Raw genomic sequence first — 27,181 nt, forward strand, 5'->3', positions numbered from 1 at the left:
GGCACTAGCTCTCCACTCTATCTATGCCTCTTATCATCTTGTACACCTCTATCAAGTCACCTCTCATCCTTCTTCTCCTCAAAGAAAAAAGCCTGAGCTTGCTCAACCTAACCTCACAAGAAGAATGCTCCAGTTGATTCAATGGCAAATCTTCCCTAGTGTCGTTGCCAACTTTCATCCCTTATTGTCCTGATGAAGGGTCTTGGCCTGAAACGTCGACTGCACCTCTTCCTAGAGATGCTGCCTGGCCTGCTGCGTTCACCAGCAACTTTTATGTGTGTTGCTTGAATTTCCAGCATCTGCAGAATTCCTGTTGTTTTCATCCCTTATTGTTAAGTAGAGTGAATCATTTCACCGGCTGAAAATCAAAAACTATAGAAAATTTGAAATGAAAGCAGAAAATACTGCAAGCATGCCACAGATCTGTCATTATCTATAGAAAGAAAAATGTTTCAAGTTCCATCCATCTGGGGAAGGAAGGAAACAAGTTACTTTTAAATTATAGAGTGAATGGAGGAAGGATGGATAAGACAATGAGAATTTCTCTGATGAAGTAGGATTAGGATTACCATAGTGAGAAGCTGTTGATGAAGCTGTAAACAGTCTGCTGGAGGAATTTAGCAGATTGGGAGCATCTGTAGAGGAAAGGGATGTTGATGTTTTGCAACGGGACTGAGAGTGGAGAAAGGAGGTGGCTAGTATAAAGAGGAGAGGGGGATGGTGAGGAAAATCTATTGATGAAGCTGTCAGGTTCATAGATTAATCATGGGAATTAGAGAGGGAGAGAAAACTAATTATAACATTGGTGTGTGTGGAAACTTGTTCTGTGCAAATCTCCTGTCATACTACCTCATTATAGTGATGACCAGGCTCCAAAATGTACTGTGCTGACTGTAAAGAACTTTGGTACAGGCTGTAGTTGTGAAAGACTCTATACAACTGCAAAAGATTCGACAATTTTTTTTCTGTCTCTGTTTACTTTGAAAATAAAGTGTGTTAGATGAAATACCTTATTTATCAGTATCTAAATCCTACATTATTACTTATTATTATTATTAGCTTTATTTGTCACATGTATGTACATCGAAATATTGAAACATGCAGTGAAATGTAATGTTTGCATCAATGACCAGCATGATCCGAGGATGTGCAGGGGACAGCCCACAAGTGTTGCCATGATTCCAGTGCCAACATAGCATGCTCACAACTTGCTAATCCTAACTCTAACCCATTTTTGGAATGTGGGAGAAAACAGGAATACACAAAGGAAGCTCACAGGAAGAAAGTGCAGACTCCTTACAGACAGTGGTGGGAATTGAACTCCAGTCACTGAACACTGGCACTGTAAATCTGTGTGCTAACTGCAATGCTACAGTGCCACCTTTTATTGCAGTACTGTTTTCTCTGACTGACTTTGATGATATGGATGCAGTGGACCATAAACAAGAGGCTGGGAATGCCACCAGAAGATCTTCCTGAAGATCAGTCTTGATTCAAAGTTCAAAGTAAATGTATTATCAAAGTACATACATGTCATCATGAATAACCCTGAGATTAATTTTCTTTCGGGCATACTCAATTAATCTATAGAATAATAACCATAACAGAATCGATGAAAGACCCACCACTCGGACATTCAACCAGAGTGCAGAGGACAACAAACTGTGCAAATATAAAACAGAATTATAATAAATAAATAAACAATGAATATTGATAACATATGATGAAAAGTCCTTGAAACTGAGTCCATTGGTTGTGGAAACATTTCAGTGATGGGGCAAGTGAAGTTGAGGGAAGTTAAGTTGATTTCAAGAGCCTGATGATAGAGGGGTGGTAACTGTTCCTGAACCTGGTGGTGTGAGTCCTGAGGCTCCTGTACCTTCTTGCTAATGGCAGCAGTGAGAAGGGAGCATGTCCTGGGTAGTGGGGCTTCCTGATGATGAACGCTGCTTTCCTGCAACACTGTTTCATGTAGATATGCTCAATGGTGGGGATGGGCTTACCATAACGAACTGGGCTGTATCCACTCAATTTTGTAGGATTTTCCATTCAAGAGCATTGGTGTTTTCATACCAGGCTGTGATGCAATCTGCATCATAGCCTGATATGGAACAAGGCATGTTTAAAGACACAGAGTAATTTACCTGGAATATTTTGCTCTCCACAGGTACTGCCTCACCCTCTGAGCTTTTCTGGGTTTATCCAAGGATCTCAATAGCAAAAGGAGATAATAATTAGCAAAAGGCAGCTCTGCCCTTGTGTAATATGATTTCTGTGGATTGATGGTTATGAGAGAGGGGAAGATAACTAGGGACCAAAGTTATGAAAAGCATGATAATTAGTTTTGCTGCATCCAACTTAATATTCTGATTGTATCTTTGTCCCATCTGTTACTCATTCAGGGTCACAGTGCCAATACACTGACAATAGACCATGTTTCTCCACTTCATGATGCATGCCTGGGGAACCATGTAGCATGTGCCAAAGCCTTAATAGAAGCTGGTGGCAATGTAAGTAATCTGACGTGATGCATTTAAGTTGTTTCATGTTGTCAGAATCTCGCCCTCAAATGACTTTAATAAGAAGAAAATTTGGAGCTTCCAACACTCGTAAAGATGTTATTACCAAAAAAATGTACTTACGTAATTGATAATTGATTTATTATTGTCACATGATCCAAGATACAGTGAAAAGCTTTGTTTTGTACGTCATCCAGACAGATAATTCCAAACATAAGTACATTGAGGTAGTACAAAAGGAAAAGCAATAAAAGAATCCATCAAGAATGTCCTGACCAGCTGCATCATGATCTAGTATGAGAATTGCAAGGTATCTGACTGCAAGTCCCCACCAAGAATTGCAAGGGCCACTGAGAGGATCATTGCGGTCTCCCTTCCACTCATTAGAGATATTTATCTGGGGAGCTGCATATGCAAGGACCTTAGCATCGTTAATGATCCCACCCAGATGTCTAACCATCTCTTTGACCACCCCCACACCCCCGCCAGCATCAAGCAGGAAGTACCATAGAAACCATAGAAACTACAGCACAGAAACAGGCCCTTTGGCCCTTCTTGGCTGTGCTGAACCATTTTCTGCCTAGTCCCACTGACCTGCACACGGACCATATCCCTCCATACACCTCCCATCCATGTACCTGTCCAATTTATTCTTAAATGTTAAAAAAGAACCTGCATTTACCACCTCGTCTGGCAGCTAATTCCATACTCCCACCACTCTCTGTGTGAAGAAGCCCCCCCTAATGTTCCCTTTAAACTTTTCCCCCCTCACCCTTAACCCATGTCCTCTGGTTTTTTTCTCCCCTTGCCTCAGTGGAAAAAGCCTGCTTGCATTCACTCTATCTATACCCATCATAATTTTATATACCTCTATCAAATCTCCCCTCATTCTTCTACGCTCCAGGGAATAAAGTCCTAACCTATTCAACCTTTCTCTGTAACTGAGTTTCTCAAGTCCCGGCAACATCCTTGTAAACCTTCTCTGCACTCTTTCAACCTTATTTATATCCTTCCTGTAATTTGGTGCCTTATACAACCTCATCATAACATTCCAGCTCTTATACTCAATACTTCGATTAATAAAGGCCAATGTACCAAAAGCTCTCTTTATGACCCTATCTACCTGTGACGACACTTTTAGGGAATTTTGTATCTGTATTCCCAGATCCCTCTGTTCCACTGCACTCCTCAGTGCCTTACCATTAACCCTGTATGTTCTACCTTGGTTTGTCCTTCCAACGTGCAATACCTCACACTTGTCAGTATTAAACTCCATCTGCCATTTTTCAGCCCATTTTTCCAGCTGGTCCAAGTCCCTCTGCAGGCTCTGAAAACCTTCCTCACTGTCTACACCTCCAATCTTTGTATCATCAGCAAACTGGCTGATCCAATTTACCACATTATCATCCAGATCATTGATATAGATGACAAATAACAATGGACCCAGCACTGATCCCTGTGGCACACCACTAGTCACAGGCCTCCACTCAGATAAGCAATTCTCCACCACCACTCTCCAGCTTCTTCCATCGAGCCAATGTCTAATCCAATTTACCACCTCTCCATGTATACCTAGCAACTAAATTTTCCTAACTAACCTTCCATGCGGGACCTTGTCAAAGGCCTTACTGAAGTCCATGTAAACAATATCCACTGCCTTCCCTTCATCCACTTTCTTGGTAACCTCCTCGAAAAACTCCAACAGATTGGTCAAACATGACCTACCACGCACAAAGCCATGTTGACTCTCCCTAATAAGCCCCTGTCTATCCAAATGCTTGTAGATTCTGTCTCTTAGTACTCCCTCCAATAACTTACCTACTACTGACGTTAAACTCACCGGCGTATAATTTCCCGGATTACTTTTCGATCCTTTTTTAAACAACGGAACAACATTGAGCCACTCTCCAATCCTCCGGCACTTCACCCATAGACAGCGACATTTTAAATATTTCTGCCAGGGTCTCACTACTTGATTCCCTCAATTCCATAGATTTCATGCCAGCTTCCTTAGTAAATACAGATGCAAAAAACCTATTTAAGATCTCCCCCATTTCTGTAGCATTAGGACTAGAATTGTTAAGGATGGGAAACAGCTTCTTCCCTTAAGCTATAAGACTACTGAACTACCTGCTACCACCTTGGTCTCATCACATATGAAGTGCCAGGACCATTAAGCTGTCTGCTTTTTAACTTGTGTCATAAATGCACCTTAGGATTTGTTAATTTATTTGTGGTAATTTTACTTTATGTGTTACGTGTGTGAGTTATACGTACAGTGTTGCACACCTTGGTCCAGAGGAACATTGTTTCATTTGGCAGTATACATGCGTACAGTTGAATAACAACAAACTGAGCCTGAACTTGACCTTGTACTATTACAGAGAAAGTGCAGTGCATGTAGATAAATAAGGTGAGACAGCAAAAGGTCAGGAAAAAACCTTCTCTATCACAAATTTCGAGAAGATTATCAAAAATCTGACAAGATTATTGAAGGCTATATTAGGGCAGATGACCATTGGTGTGGCTGAGATAGGTTTACAGAAATAACTTACAAAAAATAAGAAATACGTGACAGGGAATCTGAGGGCTGGGACTTCAGTTGCTATCAAAATGTGATGGCTCTCAAAGGTAATTCGGTTCAGTTATGAACATTGGACCAGAACAGAAGAGACAAAGGGGGCCAGAGGATGGAGAGTTCACAGAGGTATTGTAGATTGAGTGAAAGGATCAGAATGTTAAAACTGAAGCAAAGCAAGAAAGCAATGTGTAGGCAAGGGGTAATACAGTATGAATTTTCCAAGACTGTTAACTTTACTCATACTGAAGGGTTAAGTTCTATGTGATGGTGAGTTTTTGGCTGGCTCCATTCATGCTGTCGAGGCATTACATTCATTAAGCAAGGATGTCAGGGGCAAGGTTTTTTTGCACAGAGTGGTAGGTGCTGGAACATGCTGCCAGGGGTGGTGGTAGAGGCAGATATATAAGGGATATTTAAGAGATTCTTCAATATGTACATGGATGAAAGGAAAATGGAGGGAAGAGTTAGATTGGCCTGCAATAGGTTAAAGGATTGGCACAACATCGTGGGACAACGGGTCTGAACTATGCTGTTTATGTTCTTTGTTCAGCCCCCTGGACTACTTTGCTTCACAGAGTCTGTTTCAGCATCAGTTCCAAAGCTGCTTCTTTGAATAAAACCTTTCTCGTGCATGTCTTTGTCTCTCTCCTCTTTCCCGCACTTGATATCCTGCCCTTTGATATTAACACAGTCCAGCATGTTGTACATTGTGTACCCTGGCAGGATTCCAGTCAGTATCATAGGACAAGATGCATGTGGAATGACATTCCTGCACGTCCTGTGCCAATCCTGTGTAAATGAGCCACATAATTCATACTTGCTGTCTTGAGGCAGCCGGGAAGTAGATGTTCTGTGAGGAATTCTAACAGTTGCTGCAGGAAGTTGCAATGAGTAAGATCAATTTTCTCTGCTGGTGATTTGGATTGTGAATTTACAATGTCAAATGTTGATGTGTTTAGTAGGCAGCTTCTTCTGATACAGTGTAGAGACTTGAGCATGCAAGGTTTTGGCCAGCACCAAATTTTGTGTGGTATAACCTCTACACTGGGTCAGAAGAAGCTGCGTACTAAACACAACAACATTTGTACAGTTCTAAAGAGTACAAAACCATCAGAGGTATTATCTTTCAGATGTATGACTAAACTGAGACCTGATCTGTTCTCCAGGATGGAAACAAAAGATACCATTTCAAATTGTAGCTGAATTATCCCTGCTATTTATCCTTCACTCAATGTTATTGAAGCAGACTGTCTGATCGTCACTGCTTGCTTCATGTGAATTGGCTTCCACGTTTCCTAAACTGCAGCAGGGACTGTACATTGAAAAACAGTGCTTAATTGGTCATAAAGTCTTTTGGGGCAGTCAGAAAAGAATGTGAAATGTACAACATAGAACATAGAACATAGAATAGTACAGCACAGTACAGACCCTTTGGCCCACAATGTTGTGCCGACCCTCAAACCCTGCCTCCCATATAACCCCCCACCTTAGATTCCTCCATATACCTGTCTGGTAGTCTCTTAAACTTCACTAGTGTATCTGCCTCCACCACTGACTCAGGCAGTGCATTCCACGCACCAACCACTCTCTGAGTAAAAAACCTTCCTCTAATATCCCCCTTGAACTTCCCACCCCTTACCTTAAAGCCATGTCCTCTTGTATTGAGCAGTGGTGCCCTGGGGAAGAGGTGCTGGCTATCCACTCTATCTATTCCTCTTATTATCTAGTACACCTCTATCATGTCTTCTCTCATCCTCCTTCTCTCCAAAGAGTAAAGCCCTAGCTCCCTTAATCTCTGATCATAATGCATACTCTCTAAACCAGGCAGCATCCAGGTAAATCTCCTCTGTACCCTTTCCAATGCTTCCATATCCTTCCTATAGTGAGGTGACCAGAACTGGACACAGTACTCCAAGTGTGACCTAACCAGAGTTTTATAGAGCTGCATCATTACATCGCGACTCTTAAACTCTATCCCTTGACTAATGAAAGCTAACACCCCATAAGCTTTCTTAACTACCCTATCCACCTGTGACACACATCAAAGTTGCTGGTGAATGCAGCAGGCCAGGCAGCATCTCTAGGAAGAGGTACAGTCAATGTTTCAGGCCGAGACCCTTCGTCAGGACTAACTGAAGGAAGAGTGAGTAAGAGATTTGAAAGTTGGAGGGGGAGGGGGAGATCCAAATTAATAGGAGAAGACAGGAGGGGGAGGGATGGAGCCAAGAGCTGGACAGGTCATTGGCAAAAGGGATACGAGAGGATCATGGGACAACTGAAGGAAGAGTGAGTAAGAGATTTGAAAGTTGGAGGGCGAGGGGGAGATCCATTTTGGATCTCCCCCTCCCCCTCCAACTTTCAAATCTCTTACTCACTCTTCCTTCAGTTAGTCCTGACGAAGGGTCTCGGCCTGAAACGTCGACTGTACCTCTTCCTAGAGATGCTGCCTGGCCTGCTGCGTTCACCAGCAACTTTGATGTGTGTTGCTTGAATTTCCAGCATCTGTAGAATTCCTGTTGTCTATCCACCTGTGAGGCAACTTTCAGGGATCTGTGGACATGTACCCCGAGATCCCTCTGCTCTTCCACACTACCAAGTATCCTGCCATTTACTTCGTACTCTGCCTTGGAGTTTGTCCTTCCAAAGTGTACCTCCTCACCCTTCTCCAGGTTGAACTCTATCTGCCACTTCTCAGCCCACTTCTGCATCCTATCAATGTCTCTCTGCAATCTTTGACAATCCTCTACACTATCTACAACACCACCAACCTTTGTGTCGTCTGCAAACTTGCCAACCCACCCTTCTACCCCCACATCCAGGTCGTTAATAAAAATCATGAAAAGTAGAGGTCCCATAACAGATCCTTGTGGGACACCACTAGTCACAATCCTCCAATCTGAATGTACTCCCTCCACCACCGCCCTCTGCCTTTTGCAGGCAAGCCAATTCTGAATCCCCCTGGCCAAACTTCCCTGGATCCCATGCCTTCTAACTTTCTGAATAAGCCTACCGTGTGGAACCTTGTCAAACGCCTTACTAAAATCCATATAGATCACATCCACTGCACTACCCTCATCTATATGCCTGGTCACCTCCTCAAAGAACTCTATCAGGCATGTTAGACACGATCTGCCCTTCACAAAGCCATGCTGACTGTCCCTGATCAGACCATGATTCTCGAAATGCCTATAGATCCTATCTCTAAGAATCTTTTCCAACAGCTTTCCCACCACAGACGTAAGGCTCACTGGTCTATAATTACCCGGACTATCCCTACTACCTTTTTTGAACAAGGGAACAACATTCGCCTCCCTCCAGTCTTCCGGTACCATTCCCGTGGACAATGAGGACGTAAAGATCCTAGCCAGAGGCTCAGCAATCTCTTCTTTCGCCTCGTGGAGCAGCCTGGGGAATATTCCATCAGGCCCCAGGGACTTATCTGTCCTAATGTATTTTAACAACTCCAACACCTCCTCTCCCTTAATATCAACATGCTCCAGAACATCAACCTCACTCATATTGTCCTCACCGTCATCAAGTTCCCTCTCATTGATGAATACCGAACAGAAGTATTCATTAAGGACCTCGCTCACTTCCACAGCCTCCAGGCACATCTTCCCACCTTTATCTCTAATCGGTCCTACCTTCACTCCTGTCATCCTTTTTTTCTTCACATAATTGAAGAATGCCTTGGGGTTTTCCTTTACCCTACTCGCCAGGGCCTTCTCATGCCCCCTTCTTGCTCTTCTCAGCCCCTTCTTAAGCTCCTTTCTTGCTTCCCTATATTCCTCAATAGACCCATCTGATCCTTGCTTCCTAAACTTCATGTATGCTGCCTTCTTCCACCTGACTAGATTTTCCACCTGACTAGATTTTCCACCTCACTTGTCACCCATGGTTCCTTCACCCTACCATTCTTTATCTTCCTCACCGGGACAAATTTATCCCTTACATCCCGCAAGAGATCTCTAAACATCGACCACATGTCCATAGTACATTTCTCTGCAAAAACATCATTCCAATTCACACCCGCAAGTTCTAGCCTTATAGCCTCATAATTTGCCTTTCCCCAATTAAAAATTTTCTTGTCCTCTTTGATTCTATCCTTTTCCATGATAATTATAAAGGCCAGGGAGCGGTGGTCACTGTCCCCCAGATGCTCACCCACTGAGAGATCTGTGACCTGACCCGGTTCATTACCTAGTACTAGATCTAGTATGGCATTCCCCCTGGTCGGCCTGTCCACATACTGTGACAGGAATCCATCCTGGACACACTTAACAACTCTGCCCCATCTAAACCCTTGGAACTAATCAGGTGCCAATCAATATTAGGGAAGTTAAAGTCACCCATGATAACAACCCTGTTATTTTTGCACCTTTCCAAAATCTGCCTCCCAATCTGCTCCTCTGTATCCTTGCTGCTACCAGGGGGCCTATAGAATACCCCCAGTAGAGTAACTGCTCCCTTCCTGTTCCTGACTTCCACCCATATTGACTCAAAAGAGGATCCTGCTACATTACCCACCCTTTCTGTAGCTGTAATAGTATCCCTGACCAGTAATGCCACCCCTGCTCCCCCTTTTCTGCCCTCTCTATCCCTTTTAAAGCACTGAAATCCAGGAATATTGAGAATCCATTCTGCCCTGGTGCCAGCCAAGTCTCTGTAATGGCCACTACATCGTAATTCCATGTATGTATCCAAGCTCTCAGTTCATCACCTTTGTTCCTGATACTTCTTGCATTGAGGTACACACATTTCAGCCTTTCTACCTTACTGTCTTTACACCGTTTATTCTGCTTCTCTTTCCTCAAAGCCTCTCTGTATGTTAGATCTGGCTTTACGCCATGCACTTCTTTCACTGCTCTTATCGCTCTGGGTCCCATCCCCCTCGCAAATTAGTTTAAATCCTCCTGAACCATGCTAGCAAACCTACCTGCAAGGATATTGATCCCCGTCGAGTTCAGGTGCAACCCATCCAATCCAACAGAGGGGGAAGTCGTTCCTTCATCCACGATAACCAATAAGGTTGCTATAATTTATTCCAATCTATGCAAGCAGGCTTTTTCCATTAGGTTGGGTGAGACTAGAATTAGAGGTCATGGATTAAGGGTGAAAGTTGAAATGTTTAAGGGACACATAAGGAGGGACTTCTTCACTCAGAGGGTGGTGAAAGTGCAGAGCGATCTTCAACTAGAAGTGGTTGATGCAAGTTTGATTTCAACATTTACGAGGGGTATGGAGGCCTATGGTCTGGGAGCCGATGAGACGAGGCAGAGTAGTAGTTCGACATGGACCAGATGGGCCATAAGGCCTCTTTCTGCTCTGTAGTGCTCTATGACTATTTATTCAGACAGAATATTGCCCCAAGGGAATGCATAACTAATATCACTATTGAATTTTAGGTCAATGCCACCACTATCGATGGGGTGACACCACTGTTCAATGCATGTTCCAGTGGAAGTGCAAATTGTGCCGAGCTTGTGTTGCAGAATGGTGCTAAACTACATGGCCAGGACTGTTGGGCTTCAGCCATTCATGAGGCATCAAGTAAAGGTAAGTCATTCCTCAACTGACACCAGCATTTTTCTTTTATAAAGCATACTCACAAGACCACACGCTGCGCAAACAAGAAATGAAAACAGAAATATTTTAGGAAACAGGCAGCCACTCAGGTCATGTCTGTGGAGAAGAAAATAGAATTAATATCTCAAGTTGAGGAACTTTCAACTGCAAAGTGATTTCCATAGGTTGTTCATTCTTAAGCCTTTTTGACTGATCAACCATATTAAGGCTATTCCTCCCCTTGATCCATTCTCTCGTTGAGTTAGTTCAGGCTTTTCTCTTCACAGTGATGGAGAATGAGTGGCGACTTGATAGAGGTGCAAATCATAAACACAAGAGGTTCTACAGCTGCTGTAAATCTGGAGTAACATACATACAAAATGCCGGAAGAACTCAGCAGGTCAGGCAACATCTATGGGGAGGAATAAACAGTTGATGTTTCGGGCCGAATCCTGATGAAGGGTTTATTCCTTCCCACGGATGCTGCCAGGCCTGCTGGGTTTGTCCAGCATTTTGTATGCGTTACTCTTGATAGAGGTGTACAAGATTATAGGAGGCATAGATTGAGTGGGTAGCCAGATACTTTCTTCCACAAGTCAGAAATAGCTAATACAAGGGGGCACAATTTTAAGGTGACTACAGGAAAGTATACAGCAGGTGTCAGAGGTATGTTTTAACACAGAGCATGATGGGTGCGTGAAGCACTCTGCTAAAGGTGGTTGTAGAGGTAAATACATTAGGAACATTTAATAAACACTTAGATAGGCACATGAATGAAAGGAAAATAGAGGACTATATAGGAGAGGAGGTTTGGATTGATCTTAGAATAGGTTATAAGCTTGGCAGAACATCGTAGGCCAAGGGGTCTGTACTATGTTCCATGTTCTGTGGACCTCTAGCAGAACTACTTTTAAGGATGCATTATTCAGTGTATCAGAGGGAACTTGGTAACGTGCCAGCCATTTTGTGAAAGGGTGACTCAAGCTGAGAGGCCAGGCCAGTAATCCTGGCACTCTAATCTTCGCTGTGTACCTGAGAATAATTTAAATGCACTCACATTATCGCACAGTTGCAGATCTGGGAAGTGTTTGCACAGAAAGGTTGTTGAATACTATTACGGGCAGCACAGGAGCCAAGCTAATAGAGATGCAGCTCCATAGCTCCAGCAACCCAAATTCAAACCTCTTCTCTGGCGCAGTATGCGCAAACTTTTACACATTTAAGATTCAATATTTATCATGTGTACATTGAAACATTCAGTGAAATGCAACGTTTGCATTAACAACTAACACACCCAAGGGTGTGCTGCGGGCAGTCCGCAAATGTCACCACACATTCCGGCGCCAACATAGCACGTCCAAAATGTTTGGCAGAACATTTTTCCTTGTGACTGAATTTGAACTTTAAATATGGTGTCCTTGAAATATCTTTTGAAACAAGGAATAATTTTATAAAAATTAACCAATTGTAATTTAATTCTGTCCAATGACATAACTTTGCTAAATTTTTGATGTTGTAATTAGGTCACAGTGAATGCATACAAGTCTTGATCTCTTGGGGAGCCGACATAGATCTAGACATCTCTCACCAAGGAACGCCTCTGTATGTAGCCTGTGTACATCAGCAGTACTTCTGTATCAAAAAACTGCTCCATGCAGGTGAGAGCTTTCACAGTTACATTACGTGTAGAACTTACTGAGCAAGTTTATACAGTAGGTAGCAGAAGTGGTGTGTGGGAATGGTTGGAAAGGTGTGACTCTTTTATTTACTTACAGATACAGCATGGTAGCAGGCCTTTCAGGCCCAAGGAGCCCACGCCAGCCAGTTACACCCACGTGACCAATTAACCTATTAACCCATGCGTCTTTGGAATGTGGGAGGAAACTGGAGCACCCGGAGAAAAGCTACACAGTCATAGGGAGGCTGTTAGAATGGCGAGAATGGGCACCGGCTAAAATTTAAGCTTGGGAAGTTCGAAGTACAACAAGTGTAGGTAGGATGGTAAAGGAATGAGATGTGGGATTGCAAGGTACCTAGCAGTCTCCCTCATGATGACATCTGTGGGAATTGCATCCAACTGTAGCTCCTGACTGACCAGGTCAAGGAACTGGAGCTGGAGCTGGACATAGTCAGGAACGTCAGGGAGGCTAAAAACATCATAGATGGAACTTTTGCTGAGGTCATCGTCGTCGTGGCTATCCCTCGAGGTCGAGGATGATGGTCCTTGTTCTGAAGAAGCGGCCCACAGAATGAAGACGCCTGTGCGTGTATTTGTTTATGTTGCACTTCAAGAAGCACACGATACTTCACAAATCAACCAACTGATTCCAATGGCATGGAAACCGCGATGATTGGAGCTGATGGATTTGTTGCAGCCTTCATCCACCTTCACAGCCATTGAGTTCAAAGTAACTTCGTCCGCCTGTTCCACCGTTGAGGCCTTGGTTGGATTGTTCTTTGTCAGGGACCTCACCCTCGACCTTACCACCATGGGTGACCCTACCAGGAGCATAGCTCCAGACGGCATTGCTCTCGGGATCACAGGACCACACAAGCTTCTCCACCACGACAAGGTGACAGTCCACGGAGAAGTTTTACTGAGGTAGTCAGACCCAGAGTGCAGACATCAGACAGTAGATGGGTGACCACCAGGAGAAGTAAGCGGCGTAAGCAGTCAGCGCAGGGTTCCCCGCTGTATGCCGCTGTAGTGGTGAGGTGGGTGTCGGGGAATGATCTATCAGGGCACTGCAGCAGCAGCTAGGCCAGTGGAACCGTGGCCAGCTCCGTCATCCCCCATCTTACAGGAGCAGCATTCCTCTGCCTTAACCACCGTCCTACCTACAGTTGTTATACTTCGAACTTCCCAAGCTTAAATTTTAGGAAGGGTAGAGCCTAGCAGAGCGATGGTGATAGAAGACTTGATAACGAGGGGAATGGACTGGAGACTCTGTGGCCGTGAAAGAGAGGGCAGGATGGTGTGTTGCCTCCCACGTGCTAGGATCCAGGATGTCCACAGAGAATTCTCAAGAGGAGACAGAGATCATAGTGTGCATTGGCATAGGTAGAAAGGGGGAAGAGGTCCTACGCAGAGAAAGCACATCTTTAGGGAATAGGCTGAAGAGCAGGACCTCCAAGGTCACAATCTCTGAATTATTCCATGCTAGTCAGGGCAGGGGTCGGATGATATTACAGGTGAATGAATGGCTGAAGAAGTGGTGCAGGAGGTAGGGTTTCTGACTTCTGGATCATTGGGATCTCTTCTGAGGAAGGTACGACCTGTACAAAAAAGACGGGTTAACACCTGAACCCAAAAGGGACCAATATCCTTGTGGGCAGGTTCGTTAGAGCAGATGGGGAGGGCTTAAACTAAGTTGGCAGGAGGATGGGAACCAGAATGATAGAGCTGAGGAAGGGCCAATTGGAACACAAGTCAATGCAGTGTCTAGTGGGACAGTAAGGAAGGACAGGCAGATGAGAGGACAAAATTATGGTTGGTGGCATGAATTAACATGAGGACAAAATCTTCAAAAAGGCTGATGAACACAGGACTGAAGGTGTTACATTTGGATGCAAGCTGTATATGGAATAACGTACATTATCTTGTAGTACATTTAGAGGTTGGCATATGAGATATTGTGGGCATCAATGAGTCGTGGCTGAAAGAAGATAAGAAGATCATAGCTGGAAGCTTAATATCCATGATACACATTGTATCAAAAGGACATAGGGAGTGGTGTGGTTCAGTTGGTAAAAAATGAAATCAAATCTTTAGAAAGAGGTGACATAGGATCAGAAAATGTCTAATCCTTGAAGGCAGAGTTAAGAAACTGCAAGGGTAAAATGACCCTGATGGGAGTTATATACAGGCCTCTAAACTGTAGTTAGGATGTAGGATATGAGTTACAATGGGAGATGGAAAAAAAAGCATGTAGAAAGGGCAATGTCACATTACTCATGGGGGATTTCAACATGCAGGTAGATTGGGAAAAATCAGGTTGCTGCTGGATCCCGAGGGGGAGTTTGTTGAACATCTATGAGATGGCTTTTTAAAAATGCTTGTGGTTGAGCCCACTCTGGGAAAGGCAATTCTGGATTGGGTGTTGTGTAGGGATGAAGATTTGATTAGGGAGCTTAAGGTAAAGGAACTCTGAGGAAGCAGTGATCATTATGTAATAGATTTCACCTTGTAGTTTGAGAGGGAGAAGATAAAATCAGATGTATCAGCACTACAGTGGAGTAAAGGGAATTACAAAGACATAAAAGAGGAGCTGGCCAAAGTTGATCGGAAGGGGACACTGGCAGGGATGATGGTAGAGCAGCAATGGCTAGATTTTCAGGGGTCAATTTAGAAGGTGCAGGATAAATACATCCCAAAGATGGAAGTATTCTAAAGGGAGGATGAGGCAAGGAAGTCAAAGGGAGCAGACAAGCAAAAGATAGTGCATATAATAAAGCAAAATTTAGCAGGATGTTAGAGGATTGAGAAGCTTTTAAGAACAACAGAGGGAAACTACAAAAGCCATAAGGAGAGAAAAGATGAAATATAGGACCATACGACCATAAAATATAGGTGAAGAATTAGGCCATTTGGCCCATCGGGTCTGCTCCACCATTTTATCATGACTGATCAATTTTCCCTCTCAGCCCCAATCTCCTGCCGTCTCCCCGTATCCCTTCATGCCCTGACTAATTAAGAATCTATCAACCTCTGACTTAAATATACTCAATGACTTGGCCTCCACAGCCGCCAGTGGCAAAAAAGTCCACAGATTTACCACACTCTGGCTAAAGAAATTCCTTCTCATCTCCATTCTAACAGGGTGCCCCTCTATTCTGGGGCTGAGTCCTCTGGTCAGACTCTGCCACCATATGAAACATCCTCTCCACATCCACCCTGTTGAGGCCTTTCAATGTCATCACCCCTCATTAGGAAATAGGAAATACGAAATACGAGATACGAGCAGGAGTAGGCCATCTGGCCCATCGAGCCTGCTTTGCCATTTAATAAAATCATGGCTGATCTGGCCATTGACTCATTTCCACCTACCTGCCTTTTCCCCAGAACCCTTAATTCCCCTACTGTGCAAAAATCTATCCAACCTTGTCATAAATATATTTACTGAGGTAGCTTCCACTGCTTCATTGGGCAGAGAATTCCACAGATTCACCAGCTTCTGGGAAAAGCAGTTGCTCCTCATCTCCATCCTAAATCTCTTCCCCCAAATCTTGAGGCTATGTCCCGTAGTTCTAGTCTCACCTACCAGTGGAAACAACTTTCTTGTCTTTACCTTATCTATCGCTTTCATAATTTTGTATATTTCTATATGATCTCCACTCATTCTTCTGAATTCCAGCGAGTACAATCCCAGGCTACTCAATCTCTCCTCATAGTCTAAACCCCTCATCTCTGGAATCAACCTGGTGAACCTCCTCTGCACCGCCTCCAAAGCTAGTACATCCTTCCTCAAATAAGGAGGCCAGAACTGCATGGAGTACTCCAGGTGCAGCCTCACTGTTCTGAATTCCAATGAGTACAGGCCCAGGACCATCAAACTCTCCTCATATGACAAGCCTTTCAATCCCGGAATCATTTTTGGGAACCTCCTTTGAACCCTCTTCAACATTAGCACATCCTTTCTTAGATAAGGGGCCCAAAACTGCTCTCAAGATTCCAAGTGAGGCCTCACCAGTGCATTATAAAGCCTCAACATTACATCCTTGTTTTTGTATTGTAGTACCCTTGAAAAGAATGCTAGCATTGCATTTGCCTTCCTCACCACCAACTCAACCTGCAAGTTAACCTTTAGGAAATCCTGCACGACTTCCTTTCCACCTTGTACTTTTGAATTTTCTCCCCGTTTAGAAAATAGTGTATGCCTTGATTCTTTCTATCAAAGTGTATGACCTTATACTTCCTTACACTATATTCCATCTGCCACTTCTTTGCCCATTCCCCCAATCTGTCTAAGTCTTTCTGCAGACTCCCTGTATCCTCAACAGTACCTGCCCCTCCACCAGCTTTGAATCATCTGCAAATTTGGTCACAAAGACATCAATTCCATCATACAAATCATTGACATATAATGTGAAAAGAAGTGGTCCCAATACCGACCACTGCAGAGCACCAGCAGCCTACAAGTATAGGTCCTCTTTACTCGCACTCTTTGCCTCCTGCCAGTCACCCAATCTTCTATCCATGCTATCGATTTTCCTGTAATGCCATGGGCTTTCATCTTGTTAAGCAACCTCATGTGCAGCATCTTGTCAAAGGCCTTCTGAAAATCCAAGTAAACAACATCCACTGATTCTCCTTTGTCTATCTTACCTGTTATTTCCTGAAAAAAAATCCAACAGATTTGTCAGACAAGAATTCCCCTTAAAGAAACCATGCTGACTTTAGCCTATTTTATCATGTGCCTCCAAATAGTCCAAAATCTCAGCTTTAATGATGGACTCCAACATCTTCCCAACCACTGGAGTCAGGCTAACTGGCCTATAATTTCCACTCTACTGCTTCCATGCCATTTTAAAGAGTGGAGTAACACTTGCAAAGTCCTAGTCCTCCAGAACCATTCCAGAATCTAGTGATTCTCGAAAGATCATTACTAATGCCTCCACCTTCTTCAGGACCCTGGAGTTCAGTCCATCTGGTCATGACCTATCTACCTTCAGAACTTATAGCTTCCAAGCACCTGCTGGGGCTTGACACTCTCGAATTTCTGGCATATTGCTACTGTCTTCCAGAGTAAAGAATGATGCAAAATACTTATTAAGTTCATCTGCCATTTCTTCATCCTTCATTACTGACTCTCCAGCATCATTTTCCAGCATTCCAATATCCACTCTCACCTCTGTTTTACTCTTCATAAATCTGAAAAAGATTTTGCTATCCTCATTCCACCGAGAGACTCATTCCACCGAGATGCAACACAGAGCGCCATAGGAAGTCATTCCTGCCTGTGGCCAACAAACTTTACAACTCCTCCCTTGGAGGGTCAGACACCCTGAGCCAATAGGCTGGTCCTGGACTTATTTCCTGGCATAATTTACATATCACTATTTAATTATTTATGGTTTTATTACTATTTAGTTATTTACGGTGTAACTGTAATGAAAACCAATTTCCCCCGGGATCAATAAAGTATGACTATGACTATGGCTTTTATATTATTGGACATAGTCTAGGAGAGTAGATAAAGAAGGGACAGTTTGAATATAATATAGGGAAGTGCATTGTCTTGCACTTTGGCAGAAGAAGTAAGGGCATGGACTATTTTCTCAATGGGGAGAAAATTCAAAAACCAGAGTTGCAAAGGGACTTCGGAGTCCTTGTGCAGGATTCCCTAAAGGTTAACTTGGAAGTTGAGCTGTTGGCAAATAAAGTAAATGCAATGTTAGCAATCATTTTGAGAGGACTAGAATAGAAGAACAAGGATGTAATGCTAAGGTTTTATAAGGCATTGTTCAGGCCACAGTTGGAGTATTGTGAGCAGTTTTAGACCCTTGATCTAAAAGATGTGCTGGCATTGGAGAGGGTCCACAGGATTTAACAAGAATGATTCTGGGAATTAAAGGGTTAATTTATGAGGAGCTTTTGATAGCTCTAGGTCTATACTCATGGAGTTTAGAAGAATGAAGGAGGATCTCTTTGAAACTTATTGAATATTAAAAGGCCTAGACAGAGTAGATGTTAATGAAAAGGTGGGTCTAGGACCAGAATAGAGTGATGTCCATCTGCAGCAGAGATGAGGAGGAATTTCTTTAGCCAGAGGGTGGTAAATCTGTGGAATTCATTTCCATAGACGGCTATGGAGGCCAAGTCATTGAATATATTTAAAGTGGAGTTTTATACGTTCATGATTAGTCAGGGCATCAAAGATTATGGGGAAAGTGCGGGAAAATAGGGTTGAGAGTAGTAATAAATAGAATGGTGGAGAATACTTGATGGGCTGACTGGCCTAATTCCGTTCCATTGTCTATGGTCTTATGGTCTAAAATCACCTGACAGACAGTGGTGGAATTGAACTATGATTACTGGCGTTAACTGCTATGCTACCGTGTCACCCCAACCTTGAAGTGCGTGCGCGCGTGTGTGTGTGTGTGTGTGTGTGTGTGTGTGTTATATGTGTTATAATTGTTGAAGATCCTTATTTGCTATCTTAACATGTATTACATTGATATTGGTTTATCACCGCCTCTTGCACCAAAATGAAAAGCTCTCTGCACATTCTCTATTTGAAAATGTTGATTTCTTGAAGACTACGTTGCAGGAATTATTCTGCTCTTCAATATTTGCTACAATTGTCCCCAGTTTTATATCAATTTGGTATTAAACATCAAAAAAAAGTTTCATGTAGGTAACTTTTAATTAATACTTATTTTTACCCAACCATATCATCATAGCCTCATGTTCCTTTAAAAAAAACAGAAGACACTGGGTACTCTCAGCAGGTCAGGCAGCATCTGTAGAAAGAGAAAGCTTTCACAACTATTTCTAGCAATTTTTGTTAATTATTTGCACTTCCAGCATCTGCAGATTGATCAAACCACATGGTATATTTGATTGCACCTTCTATCCACTCTCAGGATGGTTATTCCTGAGTTCTCTGTTTGGGACTATGGTGCATACATTGCTCTGGGCTTTTGGTCCCCATAAATCTGAAAAATATGTTTCAGTTTTTAAGGTGATATTCAGTAAGAGATTGATTGGCTAGTTAGGCATACCCTAGAATGTGGAAAACCGGTGTTGGGAGCAAGGAAATGTTCAGTGAAAACATGGTGACATCCTTTTATCAACCGAAAGCACTGAACTTGGAGAAATTTTCAAATTAAGTTTGGTATGGGGAATAAACAAGCAGATTTGTTAGGTCATTCCATCATCTTAGTGAATGGTGGAGTAGGACTGAAACAGACTCACAGCTCCAAGGAGCGGAGTCTGATCCTGACCTCTACTGTTGTCTTTGACGAGTTTGCACGAGTGTGACTATTTGCATTGCTCCCACGTGCTGTAGTTTCCTCTGACATCCCAGAAATGTGCTGGTAGCTGAATTGGCAACTATAAATTACCATTAGTGTGGCAAATGGCAGAAGAATCAAAGGGGATTGATGAGCACATTGAAGAGAGGACGTTGCATAGCTACAGAGAAACAGAAGAGGGAATAGGATTGATGGGTTTTCTCTAGTAGGAGCTGGTAGAGTACTGTTGGGCTTCTTTCCCTGTCAAGAATAAGAAATGATCATATTCTTAGCCATCAATGGAAATACAGTGCAAAATATGGCTTCCCCAAAGTTTGAATGTTACTTTTCATGGAAGCTCAAATCCCATGGACAGTCTGCCTAGTCATAACGCAGACTTCTGGCTGACACTTCACAGAAGTTGCTGAAGTGTTAAATCAAGGCTTCTTCTACCTGCTCAGTATTCCAGAGACTTTGTTGAAGAGTGGATGTCCAGGGTCCTGGGGAGAGCCTGTACCTCAGTCAGTCAGACTGAGCAATTAGATCAGCAGAGCTGCTGCCTTGCAGCAGCGGCGACTCAGGTTCAATCCTGACTTCTGCTGGTGTCTCATTGGAGTTTGTGCACTCTCCCTGTGATCATGCGGGATTCCTTTGGGTCAGCAGATTAATTGGTCATTGTAAATTGTCTCTAGCTTGTAAGTGAGTGGTACTTTGTAATAGTTTTATTATTACATGCAAAGAAAAGCTTTGTTTTACATGCCATCTGGACAGCTCATTCCAAGCGTGAGTACATCAAGTTAAAACAACACGATTACAGAATGCAGAATGTAGTTTTACGGTTACATAGAGACTGGGGTTCAGGCAAAAGGACATTGTTAGTAATTCTTAAAGTCATAGATTTTGATTTTAAAATAGAATGATAAAAGAGGTTAAAGATTAGCTTTATTCAGAGTGAGGTTGGAGACGACATCGGACGGACGTCAACTCTGGTAGGGTTTGTAGGCCATTCCTTCCTACAAAGCAAAACCCAACGTCATGAATGGCAATGATGCTTCACTCCTAGATGAGCTCAAAGCCATTTATGCTCACTTTAAAAGGGAGAATAAAACTACAGCTATGAAGAACCCTGCAGCAGCTGGTGACCCTGTGATCTCTGTCTCGGAGGCCAATGTCAGGTTGTCTTTCAAGAGGATGAACTCTGGCAAGGTGACAGAACCCAATGGAGTACCTGGTAAGGCTCTGAAAACCTGTGCCAACCAACTGGCAGAGGTGTTCAAAGACGCTTTCAATCTCTCATTGCTACAGTTGGAAGTTCCCACCTGCTTCACAAGGGCAACAATTATACCAGTGCCCAAGAAGAGCAGGGTGAGCTGCCTTAATGACTATCAGGACGATAGTTAGCACTCACATCTACGGTGATGAAATGTTTTGAGAGATTGGTCATGGCTAGAATCTACTCCTGCCTCAGAAAGGACCTGTACCCACAGGAATTTCTCTATCACCACAATAGGACTACGGTGGATGCAATCTTGCTGGCTCTCCACGCAGCCTTAGATCACCCAGACAGTGCAAATACCTATGTCATGATGGTGCTTATTGACTATAGCTCACTATTTAACACCACCATTCTGACAGTCCTGATCAGAAAGTTCCATAATCTGGTTCTCTGTACCTCCCTCTGCAACTGGACCCTCGACTTTCTAGTTGGAAGGACACAATTGTGTGGATTGGAAATAACATCCCACCTCTCTGGCAGTCAACACTGGCGCCCCTCAGGAATGTGTGCTTAGCCAACTGCTCTACTCTCTTTACACTCGTGACTGTGTGGCAAGGCACAGCTCAAGTGGCATCTATTAATTTGCTGATGATACAACCATTTTTGGCAGACTCTCAGATGGTAACAAGACAGATATACCAGCTAGTTGAGTGCTGCCACAGCAACAACCTTGCGCTCAATGTCAGTAAGACCAAAGAACTGATTGTGGATTTCAGAAAGGGCAAGACAAGGGAACACATACCAGTCCTCACAAAGAGATCAGAAGTGGAGAGAATGAACAATTTCAAGTTCCTGGGTGTCAAAATCTCTGAGGCAACATCTCAATGCAGCTATAAAGGCAAGACCATGCCTATATTTTGTTAGGAGTTTGAGGAGATTTGGTATGTCACCAAAAACTCTTGCAAATTTCTACTGATGTACCATGGAGAGCATAATGGCTGGCTGTCTGCGTCACCACCTAGTGTGGGAGGGGTGGTGGGGGGGATCCTGCACAAGATCGAAGTAAGCTCAACTTAGATTTATTGCATCTTTTTTCGATGATCGAAAACCAGCATGGATTAAAATAGAATTAGACAAGATAGGAGAAAATAGACCTGAAGATTTTATATATAAATGGGAATCTAAATGGATACGGGAAAAGAAAGAATCTCCTATATTAACACATTTGATTGATCTATGGAATAAGATAAATGTTATATAAATGAAATACAAAAATCTTTATTAGCAAGGAGACCTTTGTTCCAAAACAGACTTATTCCTTTTACAATGGACAATCAACTTTTATATAATTCGTACCAAAAAGGGATTAAATTTATAGGAGATTGTTATGAACGAGATATATTGATGTCATTTGAACAATTAAAGGATAAATATAAAATATCAAATAATACTTTCTCTTGTTACCTTCAATTAAGGGCTTACTTAAAAGGTAAGCTGGGTCAAACAATGTTTTTGCCAAAACCTAATGAAATTGAAACTTTAATTCAAAAAGGGAAAATTAAAAAATTTATTTCTTGTATGTATAATTTAATTCAAGAACAGACAATTAAACAAGGAATCCATAAGTCAAAACAAAAATGGGAAACAGATCTGTATATTAATATTGATGAAACAAATTGGTCAAGACTCTGTCTTGACAGTATGACAAATACAATAAATGTTCGACTTAGATTAGTACAATATAATTTTTTACACCAATTATATATTACACCACAAAAAATAAATAGATTAAATTCAAATCTATCCGATAAATGCTTTCGGTGTAATCAAGAAATTGGTACTTTTTTACATTCTACTTGGTCTTGTTTTAAAATTCAACTCTTTTGGATAAATTTAAGAGTCTTATTGGAACAAATTACTGGAACTCAACTTCCACATAACCCTGTATTATTTCTATTAGGTGATATTGAAGGGATAAAGCCGAAACTTAAATTGAATAAATATCAGAACGAATTTATAAAAATTGCATTGGCAGTAGCTAAAAAGACTATAGCAGTTACCTGGCAATCTGATTCGTGTTTAAGTATGAATCGTTGGAATAATGAAATAGCTAGTTCTGTTCCACTCGAAAAAATTACTTATAATTTAAGAGATAAATATGAAACATTTTTGAATATTTGGCGCCCTTATTTACAAAAGATAGGATGGCATATTTAAGTGCTCCGATAAAGATCTTGGTCCCTTGGCGAAAGTAACGAATAAGTATACCAAATTTATTTTGAACTCCATGGAGCATGTGGAAACCTTCCAATACCCAGGCGGTTCTTCTTTTTTTTCTTCTTCTTTTTTAGGTAGGACTATATATGGCGGGGGAGGGTAGACACTATCTTTTCATGTATTCATTTTGAAAATTCAATAAAAATTATATTTAAAAAAAAGATCGAAGTAAGCTGCAGTGAGTTGTAAAATTAGCCTGCTCCATCATGGTCACTAGCTTTCGTAGAATCCAGGACATCTTCAAGGAGCGATGCCTCAAAAAACTGGTATCCATCATTAAGGACCCCCATCACCCAGGTTATATCCTGTTCTCATTGCTACCATCAGCACACACTCAATGTTTCAGAAACAGCTTTTCTGAATGGACATTGAACCCAAGAACAATATCTTACTACTTTTTTTATATTTATTTCCTATTTTTTTGCACTACGTATTTAATTTAACTATTTTATATATATAAAATAGTCAAATTAAATATGTACTGCTGCCGCAAAGTTAACAAATTTCTCAACATATGCCGGTGTTATTAAACCTGATCCTGATGTACGGTACATCGGAACATACAGTGAAATGCATCATTTGTCAAAGACAAATTCAGTTCAGTTATGCTCTGAGGTGCCGTCCACAAGTGTCACCATGTTTCCAGCACCAACATAACATGCCCACAACTTACTAACTCTTATTCGTACGTCTTTGGAATGTGGGAGCAATCCAGTTCGCTCAGAGAAAACCCACGCGGTCACAGGGAGAACGTAAAATCTCCTTACAGAGTAAATCCTGACTGCTGATTGCTGGCACTATAATAACCTTACGCTGACTGCTGCGCTATCATGCCATCACCAATTATAATAAATATAAAGAGTAGATCTATTGAGTGCAGCTTGCCGAGTCACCATCTCAGAATGGTTGAATATGGAGGGACTTGGTGGTGTGGAGAGAATAGGATTAGTGCAGAATTAGTGTTAATAGGTGCGTGATGGCTGGCATGCACCGGAGGGCTTGTTCCTGCTGTATGACTTTATTAATTATCTGTTATTTTACCAGATTGCTTTTGGTAGACATTAGTTATCACACGATACATGTTTGGTTGGCGGGGTGGAGATACATCTACACCAAAGGAGGTGTAAGGCGCTCCTTCCCTCCACTAGCCTGCAGATCACCCAGGCGTAGCACCTGCTTAGCCTCTGCCCCACCGATCACTGGTTATGTGACCGCTGACGCCAGGCAGACAATGTCTGGAGAGTATTGATAATCGCTGGAGTCACCCATTTGCCAAGAACGTTGTCAAGATCATGATCACCAATGTCATATGACATGGCACATAATGAATGAATGAATACATGTTAGAATTATCAGCAAATACCTCAGAGTTTATATAGCGTTTAGTGATGTTCAGGATGTGCATTCTAAATAAATTAAACTACTTGTATTTCTTCAGAAGTTCATCCATGTAAATTGACAACAAACTTTTCAAAATGAGCAGCAACAATTCAATGTTGGCTGTACAGAGCTTGAAGCCAACCTGTAGCTGGGGAAGATGATTCATATTTTCAGCTTTGTTATAGTGGACTGAAATTTAAATCTGATATTTTGTGTCCCCACGGCAGGAGCCAATGTTCAGAAAGGCAAACATCTGGAGACACCCTTACACGCTGCTGCTCGGCAGTCTAACCCAGATATTGTCATGTTGCTGCTTGACTTTGGAGCGGAGGTCCGTGCCAGAAATGCTGAAGGCGAGCGGCCCATCGACGTTGCTGTCACCAGTAGTTCAGTGGACAGGTTGCTGCTGCATTATGAAGGTAAGGTGCTTGAGATGAAGGGCAATGATTTGTCATTCAGCGATGTTTAACACGCCATATGGTAATTTCTTGGAAATAGTTTTCCTTCCATTCATTCACAAGACTGGATGTTATTGATAATTCCAGCACATTTGTTTTTCATTCTTAATGGGTCCTGAACTGAGGGAACAGTTAAGATCCAACCAAACTGGTAGTTACATCTAGTCCACATTGAAGAAAGATGGAGGATTAATTTCCTTGATGGAAACATGCCTGTGACAAAACCATGGAATTAATGATTGTCACTAAATTTTGTTTTTCTTTTTTGAACGAGAAAAGTCCGTGGCAATCAGTAATTTATTTCATGGTTTTGTCACCGAATGTTGGTGACAACATTCACCAAGAGACTACCTACCAAATATTGAAAGGCCTAGAGAGAGTAAACGTGCAGAAGATGTTTTCAAAAGTGGGCGAGACTAGGAACAAAGGGCACAGCCATATAATAGAAGGACGCCCCCTTTAGAACAGAGACTTAGAGAGAAATTTCTATAGCCAGAGGGTACTGAATCTGTGGAACTCATTGCCACAGACCACTATGAAGACCAAGTTATTGGGTATCTTTAAAACGGAGGATGATAGGTACTTAATTAGTAAGGGCTTCAAAGACAGTCTCCTGGGTGACTGTCAGGAGAAATCGAAATGTTAATAGGCAGTTAGCGCAGAGCACCCTTGTGGCCATTCCCTTCAATAATAAGTATACCGTTTTGGATACTGTTGTGGGGGATGACCTCCCAGGGGAATGCCACAGAGACTAGGTTACGAGCACTGAGCATAGGTCCACTGTGCAGAAGTGAACGTGGAAAAAGAAGGGAGTGGTAGTGATAGGAGGGCTTAGTCGTCAGAGGAACAGACAGGAGATTCTATGGACGTGAACAGGATACCCAACCAGTTTATGGCCTTCCAGGTGCCAGGGTCGGGGATATCTCGGATTGCGTCCATGACATTTTGGAGAGCGAGGGAGAGCAGTCAGATGTCTTGGTACATATTGGTACCAATGACATAGGAAGGAAAAGCATAAGAGGTCCTGAAAAGAGAATTTAGAGAGTTAGGTAGAAAGCTGAGAAGCAGGACCTGTGAGGGTAGAAACAGGATGATTTGGCAAATTAATGCATGGCTGAGAAGCTGGTGCAGGGGGCAGGGCTTCAGGTTCTTGGATCATTGGGATCCCTTCTGGGGGAGGTATGATCTGTACAAAAGTGACATGTTGCACTTGAACCCTGTGGGAACCAATATCCTCATGGACGGGTTTGTTAGAGCTGTTGGGGAAGGCTTAAATTAATTTGGCAGGGGGTGGGAACCGGAGTGAGGGGACACAGGATAGGACGGTTGGTAAAAAGCAAAGTAAGACTGTCAGGAAGTGCAGGCCAATGAAAGGACATAATTGCAGCCAGCAGGGTGAGTTTCAATGCATTAGGGATGCAGAATCAAAAAAGGTAGCAAATACAGCACTCAAAGTGTTGTATCTCAAGGCACAGAGCATAAGAAATAAGGTGGATTATCTTGTTGCAATATTACAGATGATCAGGTATGATGTTGTGGCCATCATTGAATCGTGGCTGAAGGATTTTTGTAGTTGGGAGCTGAATGTCCAAGATTACCAATTGTATCGGAGGGATAGGAAGGTGGGCAGAGGGGCTGGCGTGGCTCTGCTGGTAAAGAATGGCATCAAATCAGTAGAAAGATGTGGCATAGGATCAGAAGATGTTGAATCCTTGTGGGTTGAGTTAAGAAACTGCAAAGATAAAGGGACCCTAATGGCAGTTATATACAGGCCTCCCAACAGTAGCTGGGATGTGGAACACAGATTACAACACAAAATAGAAAAGGCATGTCAAAAGGACAATGTTATGATAGTCATCGGAGATTCCAACATGCAGGTCAATTGGGAAAATCAGGTTGGAAATGGACCTCAAGAGAGTGAGTTTGTTGAAAGCCTATGAGCTGGCTTTTTAGAGCAGTTTGTCATTAAGCCTACTAGGGGATTAGCTATACTGGATTGGGTGTTATGTAATGAACCGGAGGTGATTAGGGAGTATGAAGTAAAAGAATCCTTAGGAGACAATGAACACAAGATGACTGAGTTCAAATTCAAATTTGATAGAGAGAAAGTAAAGTCTGATGTAGTAGTATTTCAGTGGAGTAAAGGAAATTACAGTGGTATGAGAGAGGAGTTAGCCAGAGTAAATTGGAAAGAGATGCTGGCAGGGATGTCAGCAAAGTAGCAATGCAT

The 27,181-nt window shown here is 42.5% G+C and overlaps 1 protein-coding gene across 7 annotated transcripts in view; it reads left to right on the forward strand.

Moving 5' to 3' along the window:
- asb5b (ankyrin repeat and SOCS box containing 5b) overlaps positions 1 to 27,181 on the forward strand; it is a 91,694-nt gene that overhangs the window by 50,945 nt on the left and 13,568 nt on the right. For 6 of the 7 annotated variants that reach the window (XM_063049458.1, XM_063049463.1, XM_063049461.1 and 3 more), the window contains 4 exons: positions 2,403 to 2,510; positions 10,506 to 10,656; positions 12,189 to 12,323; positions 24,721 to 24,912. In XM_063049458.1, the coding sequence (XP_062905528.1) occupies positions 2,403 to 2,510; positions 10,506 to 10,656; positions 12,189 to 12,323; positions 24,721 to 24,912 (586 nt within the window). The remainder of the gene's footprint in view (positions 1 to 2,402; positions 2,511 to 10,505; positions 10,657 to 12,188; positions 12,324 to 24,720; positions 24,913 to 27,181) is intronic. The other variant, XM_063049460.1, reaches the window with a different exon arrangement.

This window comes from Mobula hypostoma, chromosome 5 (genome assembly GCF_963921235.1).
Source record: "Mobula hypostoma chromosome 5, sMobHyp1.1, whole genome shotgun sequence".
Classification (NCBI taxonomy): Eukaryota; Metazoa; Chordata; class Chondrichthyes; order Myliobatiformes; family Myliobatidae; genus Mobula; species Mobula hypostoma.